The sequence below is a fragment of the Phyllopteryx taeniolatus genome, chromosome 19 (assembly GCF_024500385.1).
Source record: "Phyllopteryx taeniolatus isolate TA_2022b chromosome 19, UOR_Ptae_1.2, whole genome shotgun sequence".
In the NCBI taxonomy this organism is placed as follows: domain Eukaryota; kingdom Metazoa; phylum Chordata; class Actinopteri; order Syngnathiformes; family Syngnathidae; genus Phyllopteryx; species Phyllopteryx taeniolatus.
In genome coordinates this window covers 18,846,680-18,863,625 of record NC_084520.1, presented here as the reverse complement: position 1 = coordinate 18,863,625, position 16,946 = coordinate 18,846,680, and the positions used below count along the sequence as shown (strand labels likewise).

Sequence of the window (16,946 nt, the reverse complement as noted above, 5' to 3'; positions counted from 1 at the left end):
CTGGCTAAAGCCTTCGAAACGATTTTGATGCCCGTATGAAACGGTGACAGCGGACGGCAATTAGCTGGATGAGCGGGGTCTTTCCCTGGTTTTATGGCGGCTGGGTTCATATTGCTTCAAATGAGCTTTTAGCTCCGCGACCGCTCTCAAACATGGTGCCAGAAATGTTTAGAAAACGCCATCATTGCCTTAAGCGCTACCCGTTGGCCATTGATGCCGGTAACGTGTTACTTTACTACAAAAATGCGCTAGTAATCTAACGCCTTATTTTAATATTTGAGTAGTCAGATTACAATGACTTTGATTTATCTGGCAGTAGTTACTTTTTGTGTGCACGAGAAGCAGAGCTTAATATGCTTTTGATATTGAATTATGCTATTTATGCTCAGGCAACAAATATGAGACTTTATACCGATTTTATCGGCCTGATCGGTTTTAATGTCATAATTCGCAGATCCGATCGATCCGCAAAAGACATTTACTCCGCGTTGCCATTGTGCACAGAATATTTGAATCCAAAAGCTGGTTTATTTTTAGCCTCGTCTCGTGTAGTAGTACTGTAACTATCTGACGGCCAATAAAGTGATTACATTTTGTTTTGAAAAACGTGTCGGCGGTGTGTGACAGACAACACGTAACGCCCGGCCGGATCGGACTACAAGACAAATTTGCTCTTTCACGATTTGACGATGTCAGACTACTGCAATACGATCTTGTATTCCGATACCACCGCATCCCGTTTTTTACGATCGTCGGGCTTTATCTTGTCAACTCAAACGCGACCGGATACACGCGTTACCGTGGCGACGACAACAAGACTGCATCGCGCCGTGTGTTTGTAAGAACAAAATGGGGGGAGAACGTGTGCCGGTGGTCACCGGCGCTCAGGACAGGAGAGGCCGTTTGTTCGAGGCTCGCTCGAGGTACGTTCACGTACTTTGTATACGATACGGCTACGTTATGTAGCCTAGCAAGCTAGTGCTAGCGCTAACGGTTGTACGTAAACAACCGTAGCGTTCTGTCGAATCATGCTCGAAGGTTTCGGTGTGGGTGAAGTCATTTCATTACAAATAAAGTCATTGAATTGCAGTAAGTTAGCGGCCGTTATCGCTGTCACGTTGTAATGTTGCTTTGACCTGACTGACTCGAATCCACGATCCGACGATCCCACGATCCCACGAGAGCACTGAGTAGTCGGAGAAGGTATCGTGAATATCCTGTGGTGATTGAGGAAGTTTTCCGTTTGAATCTTGTCTGGTCGGAATGAGTGTTTGTTCTTTGTTACGTCGAAGTTGGTTTCCGAGAAATGTTCCCGATTTCTTGTCGTGCATCTTAGCTGTTGTCGTAGGAACTCTGTTCTTTTTTATATGCAATCATGTTGTTGTTTAGCATTATAAAGTTGGCACCCAAGTAGGTCCGTTGTTTGATTTTCATCTCCAAGTCACTTTCTAATTTTCAATTACAGCTTTCCTTGTTTCCCGGCTAAAATCAGCGGCACATTCACTGCTATTTTTTCATAGCTTTATTTAAAGTCCATAACTTCCATCCATCCCTCCATTTTCTGTCGCGCTTCTCCTCACGCGGGTCGCGGGCGTGCCGGAGCCCATCCCAGCTGTCGTCGGGCAGGAGGCGGGGTACGCCCCCAACCGGTTGCCAGCCAATCGCAGGGCGCATACAAACAAACAACCGGTCGCACTCACATTCACACCTACGGGCAATTGAGAGTCGTCAATTAACCAAACACGCATGTTTTCCCGGAGAAAAGCCACGCGGGCACGGGGGGAACGCGCAAACTCCACACAGATTGAACCCCGGTCCTCAGAACTGGGAGGCAGACGCTCTAACCAGTCGGGCACCGTGCCGTGCCGTGCCGCCGGTCTAGAATTTTGAATCAATTTGAATAAAAACACAAACAAAATGATCATCCTCAGCCCAACTGTCAATCAAGCTAATAAATAAAAAGTGTGAGAAGATTGCAGAACAACAACATAACAAGCGTTAGCATGTTCACCTTCAACCCGAAATTCTTATTGTGAAAATGCACACAATCACCGGGAAGGTTGTTGACCGGCTGTGGTTTCACGACGTTTGGCCGCCGTTGGTCCAATCGAAGCGCATCACGCAAAAGTTGAACGGATTCAACTGACGGCTTTCCGCTTGATTTAGTCCCGGACTTATCAAATTGGATCAAAAAGCAAAGTCCAACTGTCAATCAAACGAACGCGAGTCTTTCTGAACAAATAAAAGGTGCAAGTAAGATTCCAGAATCACGTTAGTAATTCGCAATCTCACCCCCGTAGAAGATGCAATCAAGCGGCAGGAAAGTTAAGTTCATAGCGCAAAATCAAGTTATTTTGTCGGCCAGGCAGTTGCCGTGCGATTGGCCGCGTGGCCGTGGCGGGCCAATCAGAGTTCGGTGTTGGGTCCGCGGCCGCCGGTCGCGCCCTCGCATTCTTTGTGAAAGTCGCATCCGTCCAGCAGGTGGCGGTACGCCGCCCGCACGTCGCGATACAGCGGCGCGTCCTCCTCCGGCAAGCCCGGGAATCGAACCGGCGCCTCGTTGACCAGCATCTGCAGGCGGGGGCCTCGCGTGCAGTCCAACAGGACCAGGACCACGTTGGCTGCGTACGGGACCAACAGGCTGGAACGGAAACGGCGGGCTGGGGGGGGGGGGGGGGGGGGGTTTCAAACGTATGGCGGGGGTTATGATGGAAGGTCGGGGGGCGGGGGTCTTCTTACCGTGCTGCGACTGGTAGTTGTCTGCGGTGGGCGGAGTCTCATCCTTATAGAGGTCCAGCAGGCCGAGGAAGGGGAGGAGCGTCTCGGCGTGGCCAATCAGGATGGAGGCAGGCTCCGGGGGCGTGTCGCCGGACCTGCACACAATCGCCCGTCCTTTCACGTGACAAGTTGCACGCTACGCAAGGAAGAATCCGCCATTTCAAGTTGTGGTGCGCTGCCATAATCTCAACACACAAAGTTTACATTCCGCCACCCGTGTGGAATCGTCCTCCGAGACGGAAATCACATTACGACAAAATCGGGACACAAACAGCCCGATTGTCTTCACGTGTGTTCCGGGCCTAATTGTCGCGGCGTACGCTTGACCTGCGCGGGCGCCCGGCCTTGTCGAGGCTCCGGAAGACGTGATGGAAAAGCGGGCAGCTGGCCGCCAGGGTGATGGCGTGGCCGTGCGCTCGCTTCCAGAACAGCTTCAGGTCGCACTTGTACTCCAGAACCTGCCGGCAGACACGCATCACAGAGTCTGAGCGGTGCATGCGGTATGCACGACGTGAAGAAGGGCCGCCTTTTCCCTCGAGTCCCGAGCAGCGTCGGCAGCTGGAAACCCTCGCATGAAAACATTGCAAAAGCACACGCGTATGTCGCATTGGGCTGAGCAGCATCCCGCCGGTGTGAGCAGGAAATGCTTGTCGTCATCATCTATGAATAAATGGGAGGCATGTTTGTGCACGTTCTGGGTTTTCTCTTTCTTTGACGCGCATCCGTACATGGGGCAGGTCTGTCACGGCGGACACGCTGACGTGCTGCGGCGACGGGCCACCCGCTCAACGTGGCGTCTGTGTCGCGTGCCATCTCGAGCGGTGGCGTTCACGCGCCGTACTCGCCAACGGACCAACCTTCGGCCGTTGAAAACTATAGTCGCTCGCTGACATTCAAACGCAAGTGACGTCGTTACGCCGTGATCGTTCCTCTTTGCTAGATGGCGCAGTGTAAAGGGAGCTCTCGTATATTTCCGTTACAAAATAATACCTTTATGTTTTATGCACAGCACTTTGTTACAGCGCTGCGGTTGATGTTCAAGTGCTCGAGAAATCATGTGGAGTTGACTACTGAAGTATTTGTGCGCCTTTAAGGGGCGAGGCCTTGTGTAGCTGGAGTCCAGGCACCGCGGCTCTCCTTGCCCGCATACCCCGGAGCGTTACACGATTTTGGGCTTCTTTTCCGCTTCACATTAGCGGTGGCGTCTTTGAAGCTGGAAAAATAGTCCAAGCGGTGCCTCCTCAATGTGTCAAGTGCTAAGTTGGGCTACTCTTAAGCGTGTACGCGTACGGACCTTGGCGTCTTCCCGGTCGAACAGGAAACACCAGGGCGAGTGCAGCGACTTGATGGCCAGCTCGTAGGAGCACAAGAAGAACGCCGCCTCCAGCAGATCTACGGGAGACAAACTTTGTTAGGTTTTCACGCTGCCTTTCGTTGTGCGTGGGCGCGCGTTGCCACGGTAACCTGGCGTGAGGCCGCGGTGTGGAAGACCCAGCTTGTCCGCCACCTTCTTCCTCAGCGCCTCCATCTCCGTTCCGCGCTTGAACTTGTAGACCTCGGCCAGCGCCGTGCGGTTCTTCTCCACGCCCTCCACGTAACCGCGGCAACTGTCAAAGGAGCGCAGCAGCCCGTCGTCCACTTGGTGGCGGTAGCGCACCGCTACTGGGCCAAAGACACGGAATGCGCTTGGAGTTAGCGTGTGAGGACGTTTGGGCAAAGTCAAAGCGGACGACAAACGTGGCAAACGCGAGACGGCGACGTCCCGTCGTGATCGCGCAAGAAGAGGAATTCAGGCTTTATTGCGCAGCCTGAATTTCAGTTTGTTTGTTAGGACGAGACTTTTTTTTTTTTTTTCTTGAGAGCAATGTCAAAGACAGCGAAGGAAAACGACCGATGAAAATGCGAAAGTGGATTTTTGTGATGCAAATCCGAGCTTTTCTTTTTCCGGCGGTCCTGATTGAGACGCAAGCCGACAACGCGACGGCGCTCGTACGCACGTGTCACGTTGGCACTCAGGTGAAGTCCTTCCTGGAAGGCCTCGGCGCTGCTCACGCATCGATGCTTGGAGCTGGTCAGCACGCGGACGCGCCCCGCGCGCAGCGACTCCTCGCCCAGCAAGGACGGGAAGGAGACCGCCAGACGGGTCGCGAGCTGGCGCAGGTCCTCTCGGCCTTTGGGCACCAGCTGACCTGCACGCACGTTGGCAACGAGTTCACAATCAGACGCAATCTCGGGGTGGCCGGAACCCTCAACTACTGTGCAGAGAAGATCCCGAACAAACCACGGACGACCAAAAGCAGTAGACACAGGCGTAATCAAAAATGAGGCAGAGGTTTGGTACGGTGGTCGCCTGAGTTCGAACCCCAAGCAGGACCGCGCCGCATAAGGAACTATCATCGAGGCTTCTCAATGACCTTTGTTTCTCAAGAACGATGTTATTCACGGGGAAAGTATTTATCGTGCTCACAGAAAGCAAGGTCCAATAAAACCTGAGTGGGAGAGGAGACATTACTGTACCCCAATTTTCAAATCTTGCTCTTGAATCAATCACTTGACACAAAGATGATGATAAGCTGTTATTTCTAAATAACCAGTGACGATGAACGCTTCAAAATAATCGATTTTACACTCCATGTTGGGAAATGACTTGTTCAAACATGGTTTTCCAAGACACAGTCATTGACAAGAGCCCAAAAGTTGCACGAGTGCTGCATGTGGAAAAGATGCAGCCGCCTGCGATGATGCGCGTGGCCGGCAGGTGGTTTCGTGTGCAATGAAGCGTCGACAAATGACGCGTGACAATGCTGCATGAAGCTTCATCTCGCCATCGCTATCAAAAAGCCGCCCCAAATTAATGGAGGCAAACAACGAGAATGCAATTTAACGGGCGTGTTAAACGTGCAATGCGTTGTGGGTTCATTATTCATAGCAAAGCGCGCGGTCATAAATGGGTCATGGAGGGTAAGGACTGAATTATCGAAGGACTTCAAATACTTAGCTTAACTAATATTTACAATGAAAAGTGAGACGTTTAAACTTGGTCTTGAACGCGCTGCACGGCTGACGTCGCGCTTTGCTAGTTAAACAGCCGGTTAAACTGGTTCAACTTGGGAGCGGAAAAGTTACTGTGGTGGCAGCAAGTGTGTGTGTGTGTGTGTGTCACTCACTTTCCCTTTCACGCACAAAGGCACGCACACACACAGTTGCTATATCTATCGATCAGTTAAGCGTCTTTCGAGAACGTGTCCTGGGAATGCTGTGGTTGTTAACATTCCGATAGTTAGTGTCCTATGTTGGCATGTCGAGTCTGCACTAAGTTGCTGATTTCATGTGGCTTCAACTTCACTAATCTCTAAGGTTGATATTATTGCTTGATGTTGATTTGCATGGCATACGTGACCAAGTCACGGGTACGGTTAAGCGAATGCTTTTTTTCGTACTGTGGGTAAGTGATATTCCTGCCACTTGGCAACTGCTGAAAAAAGTGACTTTTTTTCTAACTTAGTTACTTTTGAAATTAAGTCATCAGTCAAGGAAGTTACATTTAAGCTCAAGTAATCAGTAAGGTAACTCTCTTACTTTTTCAAGGTAACTGTGGCAACACTGGTTGTACTTGAAATTTAAATAAAAATGAACTGTACTTAACAAATGTGCTTTGCCGGATTCCAAAAAAAAATGTAGCCACTGTCAAATCACGCACATTTTCAACATTGAATTCAGGTATTCTTTCGCAGACCACGAGAGAGAGCCCGCGTCCCACTAGCCGTACTCGTGCCACACTTTGAGAACCACTGGCTGAGGGTACCCAAAACGCACCACACACAGAGTCACAGACACGACAGTGTAGAACGTTAGGATGGTGACCCCAAGTGGACAAAAATGGTACCTGGACCTCATACGCATCTTTTGTATTGGTATTGAATCATGTAAAATCCATTTTTAAGCGATTACTCAATTGACGGGATGATCTGTAGAATAATCGACTCTCGAGTTTTGTATGAATAAAAGATATATTTGTCTACGTTTCGTAAAGTGTTTGATCGCCCCAGTCGTGGCTGGAATGATTCTAGCGGGATACGGGGCCTGCAAAATCCTAAACTATTTGCTTTTCTAGCCCCTCTCAGCCTGGGGGCCGCAGTCATCACCGGGGGGGGGGGGGGGGGGACAAAGGCAGTCGCAAATAACTCGGCTCGGCTGTTTGGGGGCACCGCCACCGGTGTGACGTTGCGGTTTATGACCGGCATACAGACAATCGATTTGCGTGCGGCTTGGTTCGCGAGGCCCTCGGACACCCCTGCTCGAAGGTTTCAATGGCTTCGTAAGGTGCTGTGCGGCGTCCCTCACTGACCGTCCATGTCTTCGGTGTACCACATGTCCCAGCGGCGCAGGACGTCCCTCCTCCAGGCCGCGGAGCGCTCGCCGTCTTCGCGGCTCGGGCTCGGGCTCGGGCTCGCCGTCCTCAGCAGGTCGCTGAGCTGCCGCATGGCGCGGATGTTCTTGACGGTCGGGTAGCGGCTGCCGTGGCGGACGACGGCGGTCAGGTGCACCGGGGAGCAGCGCTCTCCGCTCGGGACCCTCGGGAGCGAGCGGTCGACGGCCGCCGGCTCAGCGAGCAGCCTCCGGTAGGCGCGGGAGTCCTCGTAGCGGGTCTTGGAGCCGAAGTGAGCCGCGAAGTCCGGCACGTCCGCCGGCGAGCAGCCGCGGCGGCTCGCGAGGACCGCGAAGACGACGGACGTGAGGACGGACAACATTTTTCCCGAGGCGGACTCAACCTTCCCTTTCCTGGCGTTTTGTTTTTTTGCTCCACCGGCAACGCTGGTTTCCGCTGTGTTGTTGATCTTCCGGGTGGATGACCTTTCAACTCTCGTGTTCGTTCGACTATTGGGCGACCGCAACCGTTCATTGATTTTCAAACCCTGACGACAGATGGATCGGCCCATGCATTGACAGACGAATAAACAAACACGTGGATGGATGGATGGATGGATGAATGAATGAATGAATGAACGAATGAATGACGACAATATTCGCTTCTATACACTCGTATTCGTCATGAACCATCAGAGTACAAACAATAACAAATAGCGGCATTGAGATGAAATTCCAATTCTTTGAAAGGCAACAGAAGATGACGATTTTCACGTTGGTATATACATTTGGTAACAGTAATAAATATCGTCGCATTATATTTGTATAATGACAGGGAAGTATTGACAGTGATATATTTGGATTTGGTGTACCCCGCCTCTCGCCCGAAGATAGCTGGGAAAGAAGAAGAAGAATCGCCTTTATTGTCATGCACACGAAATTTGTTCTGTGCATTTTGCCTCGCTCGAGGACACCACAGCCGTGAGTCCGGTCCGGGGGATGTCGGCGGATGGTCCGGTCGGGGTCTTGAACCCGGGCCCCCCACGGTGGCAGGCGATGATAGGAACCACTGGGCCACGGCTGCCCGCAAAATCAAAATCATTTTGTCTCATCGCAGTACAAACAAACTGAAAGAAGAACGATCGATTGATGTCGTTAATTCACAATCAAATCGTCTCATCTTCGTTGTTATGGAAAATGTACTTTTTAAAGTTTGCAAAGTTAATCGGTGTGTCTGGAACGCAAGCGTCACAATCATCAACCGAGTCGATCAATTTGTTTACGGGCCGCAAAACCGCTTTCACCGTCGTTGACCTTTGCTTGTTCATCCACACTTTGGGCTCCGCTTCCGCTAATGACTATTCATTATTCGTTATTATTAGGGTTAGGGCGGACGATCGGCGGTCCGCCGAAAGCCGAGCTCGCCGTTGGCCCGCCCCTAAAACGAGCCGATTTCACCACAGCAAACGGAATGCTTTTGTCGAGTCGCTTCACCCACCAAAGCGTCTCAAAGGGCTTCGCGGGCCCACAGTTGCCGGAGATCGATGACATCCCCTGATCTAAACCCCATATGGGAGAAAAGAAAAAACTTCAGGTGGGAGCGCTGGAAACATGCGTCTGTAATTGTTGATCCTCGAGGTATTTCCACGACAGCACGTCACAGGCATCTGGGAGCTCTTTTAAAAGGTGAACAATGCAGACGATTCCTTTCAAGAACCGATTAACGCCGATTAACGGTTTCGAGCGATATGTGCAGCACAGCGCCACCCTGCGGAGAGACACCTTCCTTCACCACAACAGAGATCATCAGGTACGACACAGGAGATGCTCCAATTTCGAGCCATCGGTCCGAAAATGATCATTATTTATTGACTGCAATTGGTGTATCTTTGCCAGCGACGCATCGTGACAGGCGCAACAATGAAATGGCACAATAGCCAATGAACTCAGCCGTCGTCGTTCATCCCGGAGAGCGTTCCGTGCGGCAGGCTAGCATTTCACACGAAGTGCAGTTATCGTCATTGACCAACGGTTGGATGCGTGAATAGCGTAAGGGCTTTCACCTTTCACCTTTAACCCTAACCCTTCGTAAAGACCACCACCATCTAAATCGGTGATTCTCAAAAGTGGATCGCACGCTGCGATCACGCCGTACGAGGAGTGACATATTTCATGCGCGTCCCAAACGAGCCTTTTATTTGGAAAATAGAACTCAGAACTCAGAACATGATTACGGAGTGTCCGTGCAAGTCGGAGCGGCCGCATAAAAAAGGTCGGGTGTTTTTATCACGTAATCATCCCAGACTGCGGCAAATGTGGCAGTTGCTTCGCTCTGCATTCTTTCCCACCAAAGAAAAACCAAGGTCTGCACTTTTGTACATGCTGTTATCTTGTTTAAACATTTGATATACTGCTATTTTGGAACCATAAGCGTTCTTTATTGTTCTTAACTCCCGTAAAAGTGGGCGGCGACAACAGATAACGCGGGTCCCAGGGTGACAACAGTTGAGGAGCGATGATCTAAACCGATCTTGTTGGAGTCCCGGAATGCTAACTGTCAACAATGCGCCTACTTTTCCGCTCGAGGTCACGGCGTCGCCTTCCTCGCCGCACAAACACTTCCCGCCGCCGTCCACCCTTGAAAGCTCAACGGAGCTGAGCGAAGCAAAGGTGAACGAAGTGAAGCGTCTCAGTTGCTTCCCTCGCTGACGGGCATGTTGATGTGCGCGGTGAGCAGCGGCGTGCTCTGCTCCTCGTGCAGCACGAAAACCTTAATGATGTCAGAGATGCCTTTGTCGCTGGTGCACTCCACCAGGGTCTGCACCGGGTAGACCAGTCCGGGCACCAGCATGGGGATCTTCATGAACGGGTTTCTCACCCTGTACAAGGCGTCGTCGTACGCGAAGCTGACGGCCAGCTTGAGGACCGGTCGGCACGCCGCCGTGTTTTGCACGTTGAGCGTGAGCTTGAAGGATGGGCCCAGACCCTGGACCACGGCGTTCATCTTGAGCGACCGCCCGGGACCGGACGAAACGGGGCTCAGACTGCACTCCAGGGCCTTGGCGTAGGCCTGGGCCGCCGCCAGTCGCAGGCGGACCAGGTCCATCTGGAAGGCCCGGTGCATGGCGGGGCCGTTCTCGCGCTCCCTCAGGGTCTGGTCCACGTACAGTTTGGTCTTCTTGGGCACGTTGAGGCGGACGCTCTGGGCGGCCGGGGGTCCCGGAGTGGTGTCCCGCTCTCGGAACTCCGCCGTCCTCTTGAGGATTTTCACCATCAGGCCGCCGCCCTTCATGGTCATGACGAGGGTCCCGTCCTCGCGCCCGTAGCGCCCGAAGCAGATGGCGCTCACCGCGTTCGGAGTCTTGATGGCGCTCACCAGGTTCTTGTCCCGGTACAGCTGGACCTCGCAGTTGGCCAGACCCACCAGAACCGCCTGGAAGCCTCGAGCAGGGAGGTCCATGGTGGCCATGGTACAGATGGGGGCCGGGAGGACCACCTTCCACAGCTTCTTACCCTGGACCAGCCACAGGAGACTATATCAAGTCTTTAAACACGCTCCGGTACTTAGACCGGTCATCGAGTCCTTAGATCCCCTCAAGTCTTTAGAACTGTCGAGATCCTGTCAAATCTTCATCCCACGCAATCCAAACTTGAAACCCCCGAAAGTCTTTGGATTTGTCAATTGCTTAGACCAGTAAATCAAGTCTTTAACCAACGTAAGGGCAGGGGCGTCCAAACTACAGACCGCGGGGCCATTTGCCTCTCATTTTTGCTGGCACTTTTTTTTTTTTTTTAAAGGGGGCAGCAGAGTGAAAGGTGTGACTGTGGAAAAAGGGAGGTGTTGTGACACAGATATCCCCCGTGGATGCGATTTTTTTATACAGGAAGTCCTCCATTTACGAACGAGCTTCGTTCCTACGCCGGCGACGTACCCCGAATTTCCGCGTAAGTCGAAATTTACGTGGAAATACTTTGTGTAAAGAAATAAAAAAATAAGACGCTGTACTTCCCATTACTGCTGAGCGGTGGACGGAGAAGAAGGAGGGGAGGCCGTGAGAGCTCGCAATTCCGTCCTTGCCTTTCTGCTTGCTCTTTGAACGTTTGGAAAATACGCCGTGCCTTTTCCTGAATGAGCGTTAGGCCGATATGAAGCCGACGTTGATCCTGATCCTCGATCCATCACGTAAGTCATCTTTTCCAAGAACGCTGCTTCGTGATCGCCGTTCCCTCATCGGGGCGAACCCTTCACGTGCGCTAAAATACGGGCTTTGTCCTTGGTAACGGTCGCCACGCTCGACCGACTGTCCTTTCTCCGATCTTTTTATGACGTTAAGCTTCGTTTCCATGCTAATTGCTTTTCTTTTGGCTGCACCAGCAACGCTAGAAGACCCAGCTTTCTTCTTTGGGGCCATGATGTGAAAAAAGGAGGGCGCAAAAGGCGTAGACACAGACGAGCACTATGCACTAGCTAAGCAGAAACACGATGGCGCTGGGGACAAAATGGCGGACGAGGCACGGGCGTCGGAAAGTCGAAACGTCGTAGGACTGGAGGACTTCCTGTACATGTATTTAACTTTTGTTTGAAGACACCAGACATAAAGATGTATTATTATTATTTTTTTTAGTCACGGTTGGGTTAGCGTAGCATTCACAGGAAGTCTGCTCATCTGTTTTCCGGGTTTGGTCACGTGACGTCCCGCATCGGGGGACTCAGTTATAAGAGGGTGTGCGCAGTTGTGCTAGCACATGATTTCAGTTGTTTACTTGTACTTCGCATGTCTAAAAAGATTGTAATGTTTCTTTGAATTGAGTTATACAAGTTACAGCTCACATTAATGGTGGAAAAAGCTTTGAAATTATGTGTCTCGGTTTCATTTTTGATCACAAAAAAACGCCATCTAAACGGGTGTTTCGTCTTTTTATATAGTTTTTTGTTTGTTTTAAAACAACTAAACAAGAAATCATTGTTTGATAGATTGGCTTTCACGTGTTTGATGAATGCAAGTCTTTGAATTTTCAAATGGCCCTCGCATCCGTCCGTCTTTGGGAATGTGCTCCTCAGAAGAAACCGTTTGGACAGCCCTGCCCTGAAGTCTGCGGCGCCGTCAAGTCTCGAGTCCCTCAAGTAACGTGAGGCGGTACCTTCTGCGTGAATCCCTGCAGGTTCCGGTCCACCGTTCCCACCACCACGTTCTTGCCGACTCTCAGCAGGCCGACGGGATGCGACGACAGCTCCACGCAGTACTTGGCTTTGTCCGAGTCCCTTGGAGCAGACGCAAAGAGCTGAAAACGCGCCGGGACCGGCAAACCCGTCCCTACCCGGAGGCTGACCTGCGCAGGATGTAGATGTTCCCGTTCCGACACGCCGCCGTGATCCGGAACTCCACGTCGAACTGACCCGTCACGTCCATCGTGGTGGGCGCGGCCGGCAGCGCCATCTGCACCCGCACCGCGCACGGAACGCTCACAACGTCAATATAGGACGACGACGACGACGCCCTACACCTGCGCTTCTCAAACTTTTGACTTCAAGTTCTGCCTGAAAAATACGTAGTTCTCCAAGAAGCACCGTAATGACCGACACGGGAGGGGATTTCGACCGAGGTTGATGATGGATGGGATCAACGTCCCTCCCAATCCTGAGCCCAAATTGTTTCAGTAGCCCACGAAAACCACGGTTTCCACTTCCATCAAGGTTTCCCCTACGACTTTGTTGTCATAGTTCCCGCTCCCGCCACTCCCAGTGAATTTTGCTCCCGCTCCCGCCCCCGCCCAATCTCGTGATTAGTGGGGACGTTCACTCCCACCCCGCGGAAATCTCGAAAAACAACAGAAACGAGATTTGATTCCTTAAAAGTATATTGAATATTATTATTCTTCATTATTAACATAACACTCTGCTGAAATATAAGAAAACGGGAAAAAATGCACTTGAATAATAATTCCATGAAAATGGAGCTAAATAAAATAAATTGAAAATAAGCAGTGGTTAAAAATTCAATACAAAGATATTGGACCAAAACGTTCACTCCAACTGAACTGTACTTAGGCAAGGATTCTTTCCCGTACCACTAGAGGGAGCACACGCCCGTGTACCATAGCACTACCACCATTGTACCACACTTTAAGAACCACAGCATTACACAAACTGGAGATTATACACACACAACATGCACGCACATGCACACACACACAAGATAGGACGGAAGCAAGGGCAGACAAAAGACGTAAAAGCGTGCGCGGTGACCTTTGCGAGGACGACGAAGGCCTCGGGGTCGAGCACGTAAAGATGTCCGCTCTCCGTGCCGATCACCAGGCAGCTGACGCCGTCCTCGTCCGCCGTGCTTTTCTTCAGGGTCGCCACGCACGTGATGACGGTCTGGAGGCCGCAAACACAACGTCGAGCTGCGTGCGCACGTGCGTGTGTGCGTGCATACCTGTCGTTTGATTGGTTGCTGTTTGTGCAGCCGGACAAAGTCTTCCAGGTGCTCGGCATCCAGAGACAGGAAGTGGAGAGAGCGCCCGGATAACGGCACGTCAGCCTTCTTCCTGACGCTCTCCAGCATCTCCTTGAGGGCGGGGGGGTCAATGTGCCCCTCCCTGGCCTGCTGCCACACATCCTGGCCCATCAAATCAAATTACATTTTATTTGTATTGTATTTCATGCAACAACAAAAAAATGCAAGCCAAAGCGCTTCACACAGATAAAACTACACACAACGCAGCAGCCGTCAAATACTGACCAAACAGGTACAATTTCCATCCCTTTACTCCAAAACAGGACATGATTGCAACTTCCTAACGTCCGTCAGAAAATCACCTAAAATGTTGATCATTATTTTCCACAGTAAAAGCAGATGTTTGCAAACGTCGTATTTTGAAACTCCCCACAGTTCATCAGTCTGCTTTCATGAAGGACGACAAAAATCATCGGACAAACTTTTCTGAATTCGCAGCATTTGGACAATTTCAAGTTAAAATCACAATCCCCAAATTGTGTTCGACCGTTTTATGCATAATACGTCAAAATGGAACCATTGTCCTACTCATTTTGAGTTATTATTGATGATATTGATATTGAAAACTAATTCGCATACGTCTATTAAATGGTATAAATACCCTCGTAAATCAAACAGTAAGTGGCCCTTTCCCACGAGTCTAAATCTTTTCATCAAACGTCTCTTTCAGAAAGTGGACGGGCAACTCCAGCATCCTCGACCGCAGCTGCGTTTATGAGGAGCGGCGGGGGCCCTTCAGGGAGGCTTCTGTTCTGTATGTATGGGGGCCCAAAATGCACACACACACACACACACACACACCTGCTCAAGCGTGTTGACGTCGAGCCCGGGCAGCGTGAACTTGAAGTAGGGTCTGAGGTTCTTGTAGACGTAAACGCAAGGTCCGGACGCCACGGCCACGGCGGGAACGCGCGGCTCATGCAGGTCCATGAAGAAGGAGACCAGGCCGCACGGAAGGTCCAGCAGGACGCTCTCGCTGGTCAGCGCCGTCCCGCGGTACACCTTCAGCTTCATGGCCGCCGAGCCGCCGCCGCCGCCGCCGCCCAGGTCGGCCACCACCAGGCGGCCGTCCCCGTCCCCGCTCAGGTCGGCCAGGGCTACGCAGGAAGTGAAGGTGCGCAGGCCCGCCACCGGGTCGTAGTGGGCGTCCAGCCACTTCCCGTCTTCCCCGCTCGACTCGCTCATGACGAGGCGCTGCTGCGCGACAACACGCACGTGGCGGTCATGTGATGCGCTGAACTCGGTGACCTGACCGCCAGCTCTTTTCAAAGCAGAAATCTCCACATCGCCGGCAGCCGTTTTCGAGCGTTTGGACTGATCTTTCGAGACCCGACCGCACAATGCTGACTCGCCGCACGGCTCGAGTTGAACGTCGGCGGCTTTTTGACGTGGCGTTCGCCATTCGCTCCATCAATTGTGTCATCTTTTCTCACTATGGCGACACACAAGCGTTCTACTAAAGACCCACCAAAGAGGCTAAATTTGACACACCGTAGACAAGAGTGTTTTTAAAAAGCCTGCCAGGTTTGAATTCATTAAAAAAAAAATAATAATCACCATGTATATAAAATCAGGCCCCGAAATCATGAAAAATAAGGTCACCTGTCAATCAAATACGTTCGCTGTAGTCAACTACTAGCCGAACGCCGGCCAATGTGTTTATCCTTAATTAACAGTTAACTTTCCCCTAAGTGCCTCTGATGTGTGGAGTGCCGGCCGCCGCTTCACGAGCCCACTAGCGGCTAACGACTACTAGCATAGCTGCGAGACACTTGGGGGCTCGCCGTGCGCGGGTCACCACAAAAGAGCCAATAGCCCGAATAACACAAAAGAAAAAGATGTATTTGTTCAGCTTGTGGACAGAGCTTGACGACGAACCGCACGATGTAGTGACGGCGCTCGTTAGTTAGGTAGCGGGGCGCGGCCTAATCATGCTGTTCCGTGGCGACGTCAGCACGACCCTGTTTTAGCTCCGCCCGAACATCCCGCCGCCTGACATGGTGAAAAAGAGTTTTAAGCTATAGCTCAACAATTCAGTTCAAAATTGTTCTTAGTCTTTGCGCACATTTTCAGCACTTATCCTCAAACATATTTGATGTATTTAGAACAAATAAAGGGAAAATATCTTTGGTTCTACTTAACTACTGCGACACCGATGCTACGTTCACGCTACAAGTCGGTTCCGATTTTTTTGCACAATGTGACATGGATGTGATTTTTACATTTTTTCAAATCCCACCCAGGCCTCTTTGGTATGTGGATGTAAATCAGATATAAATCCGATGCCAGCGCGATCGTGCGTGGGGCGAGCAGGGCGGCTGCGGCTCAGTCGTTAGAGCGGGTCATCCAGTGACCGAAGGGTTGCTGGTTTGAATCCCGGCACCAACTGTCCGCTGCGCTGCTGTTTGATTTTGTTTTCGTGACGGGGGAAACAAACGGGATGTTTGATATCACCCGTAGAAAATCGGGTCAAGAAACGCCTTCAAATTGGAGTAAAACAGTGTGACTTGATTATTTCATTAACATTAATCCTGGACAATTGCATTTGGTCTGCTACTCAGGGAAGACCTTCTCTGATTGGCTTACAAGTATCAGTTCAAAATATCCACAACTAAGCATGTTCGGGCCGAAATTCCCGTCCAAAATGACCGTGACATTTCAAAAGGTGTCACTTGCCCTGAAACGCAAATCGAACATTATTGGTGAGAAGGGCAGTAAAATAGGTCATATCGTCGTCAATCAATCTTTTTGTTCCCCAAAATTCTTTGTTACGAGGGATTTTAGAGGCATTTGAAGTGACCGTTCCGTGTTTTTGAGAACATTCCAAAGAGGGCGGCCACTCAAGCACTTGTCATGTTTAAACGCAAAACTCTGCTGCGCCATTGGCATTTAAGAGATCCTCACGTTGGTCTTGCAAACCCTGCTCAGGTCGATGAGCAGGGTTTGCATGGAAAGACGGACAACAGAAGGAAGGACGGACTGGACAAACGAGAAGATCCGCACATAACATTGTCTCCGCAGCATGTAAACAATCGAGTACAAGAAACATGATGCAGAACGACTGATCCCGGATTGGCCTTGTTGTCTCACCGTTGTCAAGGAAACCGTATGCAGCGTCTCCCTAATGGCGCCCTTTCCCGCGTTTTAGCACTTTATGACACAACGTCGTCGAGGGTTTTGAGTTAAACGACAACAAAAAGGGTTTAAGAGTCCGTCGGTGTTATGTTTCTAATGTCGCCGGTGTTGTAATCTAATCCATAAATCCGCTTCAAACTTCTTCCG

At 51.0% G+C, this 16,946-nt stretch overlaps 2 protein-coding genes across 8 annotated transcripts; both read right to left on the bottom strand.

The window, feature by feature from the left end:
* Positions 1-1,507: 1,507 nt before the first annotated feature.
* minpp1b (multiple inositol-polyphosphate phosphatase 1b) lies at positions 1,508-7,689 on the bottom strand. 2 transcript variants are annotated; one of them, XM_061755836.1, is made up of 7 exons: positions 7,127-7,689; positions 4,776-4,967; positions 4,243-4,440; positions 4,073-4,170; positions 3,106-3,236; positions 2,740-2,873; positions 1,508-2,660 (listed from the first exon to the last, which is right to left on the bottom strand). In XM_061755836.1, exons 1-7 carry the CDS (start codon positions 7,527-7,529, stop codon positions 2,407-2,409), a joined length of 1,410 nt encoding a protein of 469 aa, XP_061611820.1. In that variant the 5' UTR covers positions 7,530-7,689; the 3' UTR covers positions 1,508-2,406. The 2 variants fall into 2 exon arrangements, with proteins under 2 accessions (XP_061611820.1, XP_061611822.1); XM_061755838.1 differs by having other exon boundaries at positions 4,243-4,437; positions 7,127-7,683.
* Positions 7,690-9,325: 1,636 nt separating this feature from the next.
* On the bottom strand, positions 9,326-16,939 carry bbs1 (Bardet-Biedl syndrome 1). 6 transcript variants are annotated; one of them, XM_061755828.1, is made up of 7 exons: positions 16,755-16,939; positions 14,466-14,861; positions 13,584-13,766; positions 13,394-13,525; positions 12,478-12,584; positions 12,289-12,409; positions 9,326-10,660 (listed from the first exon to the last, which is right to left on the bottom strand). In XM_061755828.1, exons 2-7 carry the CDS (start codon positions 14,847-14,849, stop codon positions 9,836-9,838), a joined length of 1,752 nt encoding a protein of 583 aa, XP_061611812.1. In that variant the 5' UTR covers positions 14,850-14,861; positions 16,755-16,939; the 3' UTR covers positions 9,326-9,835. The 6 variants fall into 6 exon arrangements, with proteins under 6 accessions (XP_061611812.1, XP_061611814.1, XP_061611810.1 ...); XM_061755830.1 differs by lacking the exon at positions 16,755-16,939 and having other exon boundaries at positions 14,466-15,067; XM_061755826.1 differs by having other exon boundaries at positions 12,289-12,584; positions 13,394-13,766; positions 14,466-15,096.
* Positions 16,940-16,946: the final 7 nt, after the last annotated feature.

Excerpts from the sequence above, each read along its gene's own strand:
- minpp1b (XM_061755836.1), bottom strand. The coding sequence starts at position 7,529 with ATGTTGTCCGTCCTCACGTCCGTCGTCTTCGCGGTCCTCGCGAGCCGC. Across the intron at positions 4,441-4,775 it reads CCTGAGTGCCAACGTGACAC|TAGCGGTGCGCTACCGCCAC; the intron begins GTGCGTACGAGC and ends TCTTTGGCCCAG. Across the intron at positions 4,171-4,242 it reads ACACCGCGGCCTCACGCCAG|ATCTGCTGGAGGCGGCGTTC; the intron begins GTTACCGTGGCA and ends TGTCTCCCGTAG.
- bbs1 (XM_061755826.1), bottom strand. The coding sequence starts at position 14,849 with ATGAGCGAGTCGAGCGGGGAAGACGGGAAGTGGCTGGACGCCCACTAC. Across the intron at positions 13,767-14,465 it reads ACGTCAACACGCTTGAGCAG|GATGTGTGGCAGCAGGCCAG; the intron begins GTGTGTGTGTGT and ends TTGATGGGCCAG. Across the intron at positions 12,585-13,393 it reads CCTTCGTCGTCCTCGCAAAG|ATGGCGCTGCCGGCCGCGCC; the intron begins GTCACCGCGCAC and ends GTGCGGGTGCAG.